Raw genomic sequence first — 4,375 nt, 5'->3', positions numbered from 1 at the left:
AATCTTTTCAGGTGTGTTTTATTATTTCAATATATGTGCTCTCGCGAGCACTCGCGTTCAGCGCGTGCTCTTGCGTGCAGCTGGTGCTATCGCGTACTCTTGCGTGCAGCTGGTGCTATCGCGTACTCTTGCGTGCAGCTGGTGCTATCGCGTACTCTTGCGTGCAGCTCGTGCTCTTGCGTACTCATGCGTGCAGCTCGTGCTCTCGCGTACTCTTGCGTGCAGCTCGTGCTCTCGCGTACTCTTGCGTGCAGCTCGTGCTCTCGGGTACTCTTGCGTGCAGCTCGTGCTCTCGCGTACTCTTGCGTGCAGCGCGGGCTGTCAGTTTGGTGTCATTAGCGAAATGTGAGATTTATGACGAAAATTCGTTTTCTGTCTCCGTGTATCGTGTGTGTTTGTGTCCCACATGTTGGGTTCCTCTAGTGTCCGGATACACATAGTTTGGGTGTCCCACTGTTGGGTTCCTCTAGTGTCCGGATACACATAGTTTGGGTGTCCCACATGTTGGGTTCCTCTAGTGTCCGGATACACATAGTTTGGGTGTCCCACATGTTGGGTTCCTCTAGTGTCCGGATATACATAGTTTGGGTGTCCCACTGTTGGGTTCCTCTAGGGCTCAAAGAGCAGCCCCGTTACATTATAAAATCCTGTTTGAAAATCACGTGCACTACCTATGTTTCGATTTTTGAGTTCTAACTTTAGATTTGTATATGTAGCTAGCTGTACCCGGCCACGCGTTGCTGTGGCTCAGCAACCCTTTCCTGTCCCACTCGTTCTCCTCCCCCTTCCTCCGTCCCCTCGTCCTCCCCACCATTCCCCACTCCCGTCCCCTCGTCCTCCCCACCATTCCCCACTCCCGTCCCCTCGTCCTCCCCACCATTCCCCACTCCCTCGTCCGATGCATTCCCAAATAATCTGATGTCATCAGAAAAATGGGAACATCAAATGATGTGATGTTCCCATCGCTGAAAAATAATAACAGTTAAAAAAAAAGAAATGAAAAAAATGAAAAAATAAAAAATAAACTATACTCGCGAAATGAACGGTATGGTAAACAACACAGCTCAATTCCAACATAATGTCACACAAAATAATTAAATCACAATGAAAATAAATTGAAATCTATGATAATTCAGTTTATCAATACAATCGGAAATATTGAAATGGAATCGTAATATATTAAGTGTAGCGTGTGTTGCTTTTACGTGCAACAGATGGTGCAGTTTTTTCAAAAACGCATGTTTTTACATGTCATAGGTGTAGCATGTATATAGTAGGTATATAAAAACACACACTCGTATGCGATTGGAACGTCGTATCAAATTTTCAAAGCAGTCGGTGAAAAACTTTCGGAGATTAGCGATTTTGAACAAACGAACATTTACATTTTTATTATATAGATGACATATTTCTAACAAAATATAAATAGCTCAAGGAAATCTACGTTTCTATATAGAAAGAATAAAAAAAACCCTACGTCTCTACATAGAGGAAAATCAAAGACCTCTACGTCCCAACATGGAGGAAAATCAAAGACCTCTACGTCCCAACATGGAGGAAAATCAAAGACCTCTACGTCCCAACATAGAGGAAAATCAAAGACCTCTACGTCCCAACATAGAGGAAAATCAAAGACCTCTACGTCCCAACATAGAGGAAAATCAAAGACCTCTACGTCCCAACATGGAGGAAAATCAAAGACCTCTACGTCCCAACATGGAGGAAAATCAAAGACCTCTACGTCCCAACATGGAGGAAAATCAAAGACCTCTACGTCCCAACATGGAGGAAAATCAAAGACCTCTACGTCCCAACATGGAGGAAAATCAAAGACCTCTACGTCCCAACATAGAGGAAAATCTAATATCTCTATGTCCCAACATAGAGGAAAATCTAAGACCTCTACGTCCCAACATGGAGGAAAATCAAAGACCTCTACGTCCCAACATGGAGGAAAATCAAAGACCTCTACGTCCCAACATAGAGGAAAATCAAAGACCTCTACGTCCCAACATAGAGGAAAATCTAAGACCTCTACGTCCCAACATAGAGGAAAATCTAAGATCTCTATGTCCCAACATAGAGGAAAATCTAAGATCTCTACGTCCCAACATAGAGGAAAATCTAAGATCTCTATGTCCCAACATGGAGGAAAATCTAAGATCTCTACGTCCCAACATAAAGGAAAATCAAACCTTCTCACCTACACGGCAGCTTTAGCTAAGAGATTTAGCCACACTGAAAACTTCATCAACACACCCTTCTATGTCTTAAGGCGAGTCATGAAGACAGCGTTATATCCAGGTTACAAAATCTTGAATCCCAACATACACGCAAGCTACAGGAGGATCCATAAGAAACGATCGGGATACAAGGGAGTACAGATTTATCCGGATACAAGGGAGTAAAGGTTCCATCCGGATTCAAGAGAGTACAGATTTATCCGGATTCAGAGGAGTAAAGGTTCCATCCGGATACAAGGGAGTACAGGATGTCAATTGGCGCCAAGTGAGTAAATAACGTCATTCGTAGCCTGTACCCTGGTCCCCCGGTTGAGGAAACGCTTTCTTAAGTCCGGTGGCTTAAGGGTGCGGTTAGTTTCCTCGAGAACGTTGAATGGAAGACTGATATTCCAACACACTTCCAAGAACAGTGTCTTGCGGATCTGGACTAGTTTCCCCTTAGAGGGAGTTAATATGCGTTTTCTTTTTGGAGCGGCGTGTCATTAGCTGTAAAGCGTTACCTTTCAGCTAAGCTTTACAGCTAAGTCTTCAGCTGGACGTCCAGTTAAACGTGGAAAATAAAGTTTTTAATGGGGGGGTGGCAGGTCCAAGGACGCCATAGTGGGGTTGTTATATTAATAACAATATGCAGGCGACTGGCTCCGGCTACGTGGGACCTGCCTTGCTAAGAATCATGTGTGCGCTCTCTCTCTCTCTCCCCCCCCCCCCCTCTCTCTCTCTCTCTCTCTCTCTCTCTCTCTCTCTCCTCTCTCTCTCTCTCTCTCTCTCTCTCTCTCTCTCTCTCTCTCTCTCTCTCTCTCTCTCTCTCTCTCTCTCTCTCACACTCTCTCTCTCACACACTCTCTCTCTCTCACACACTCTCTCTCTCTCTCTCTCTCTCTCTCTCTCTCTCTCTCTCTCTCTCTCTCTCTCTCTCTCTTTCTCTTTCTCTTTCTCTTTCTCTTTCTCTCTCTCTCTCTCTCTCTCTCTCTCTCTCTCTCTCTCTCTCACACACTCTCTCTCTCTCACACACTCTCTCTCTCTCTCTCTCTCTCTCTCTCTCTCTCTCTCTCTCTCTCTCTCTTTCTCTTTCTCTTTCTCTTTCTCTCTCTCTCTCTCTCTCTCTCTCTCTCTCTCTCTCTCTCTCTCTCTCTCTCTCTCTCTCTCTCTCTCTCTCTCTCTCTCACACACACACACACTCTCTCTCACTCTCACACTCTCTCACTCTCTCTCACACTCTCACTCTCTCTCTACAGCAAGTCCAGCATTGACACTCATTGATACTGTCTTAGTGACACACGAGGCTGAGTGATCAGTGTTACTGAGACTTTCACTGTCTCATGACACAACGTTCAGAGAATTAACACAACTTTCAGGTAGACAGATACATTATACTGATATTATCTCACAAATACCTTACTAATATCCCATTGTCTCATTAAAGACATTGTACCTCACCTCACCTCTTTCCTGCCTATATCCACACCACTGAATTGTAAATCCTTGCGGGCTATTCATGCCCGTGCCACCTCTTAGGTGCCTTAATTTTCAATCTGTAAATCCATCCTCCTGAAGATGTATTATTATATACGAAAATTCTTAAGGAAATTCCTGTTTCAGTTCTTCCTTCTTGGTCTGACACTGTCGCCTTGTTTATCACGTGTTTATTTTCGTGATACACACACACACACACACACATATATATATATTATTAAATATGACCGAAAAAGTAAGATTAATAATTCTAACACGAATTTTCTCAATCTTTCGTACATTTCTTTTCACTGTTGGTGGTAATTCAAAAATCAATTCTCCAAAATTCATTTTTATTTCTAGTCTGACGCGACACTTGAGCGCGTTTCGTAAAACTTATTACATTTTCAAAGACTTTAGTTTAAACATACACAACTGAATAGAACTTACACATCTCCGATTAGTTTATATCTACATTTGAGTGAGGTGGATGGGGTGAGGTGGTATTTAATAAGGTATTAATTTCATCAACACAAGACAGAACACGAAACAATGGGTATTGAATAGAAGTGATTGTAGAAAGCCTATTTGTCCATATTTCTTGATGCTTCTATATTGGAGCGGAGTCTAGCGGAGTCACTGCAGTCTACACTAAGGAAACGAACATAGGAATGTGCCTA

General features: G+C 43.2%; 1 protein-coding gene across 1 annotated transcript; it reads left to right on the top strand.

Moving 5' to 3' along the window:
- The first annotated feature begins 1,518 nt into the window (after positions 1–1,518).
- LOC138363379 (snake venom metalloprotease inhibitor 02A10-like) lies at positions 1,519–2,220 on the top strand. The gene has a single exon (XM_069322413.1). It carries the CDS (start codon positions 1,519–1,521, stop codon positions 2,218–2,220), a length of 702 nt encoding a protein of 233 aa, XP_069178514.1.
- The last annotated feature ends 2,155 nt before the right edge of the window (positions 2,221–4,375 follow it).

The sequence above is a fragment of the Procambarus clarkii genome, chromosome 10 (genome assembly GCF_040958095.1).
Source record: "Procambarus clarkii isolate CNS0578487 chromosome 10, FALCON_Pclarkii_2.0, whole genome shotgun sequence".
NCBI lineage: Eukaryota > Metazoa > Arthropoda > Malacostraca > Decapoda > Cambaridae > Procambarus > Procambarus clarkii.
Note: the sequence above shows the minus strand (reverse complement) of the source record. Positions and strands in the feature narration are given on the sequence as shown.

Coding starts and splice junctions, on each gene's coding strand:
- LOC138363379 (XM_069322413.1), top strand. CDS start 1,519: ATGGAGGAAAATCAAAGACCTCTACGTCCCAACATGGAGGAAAATCAA.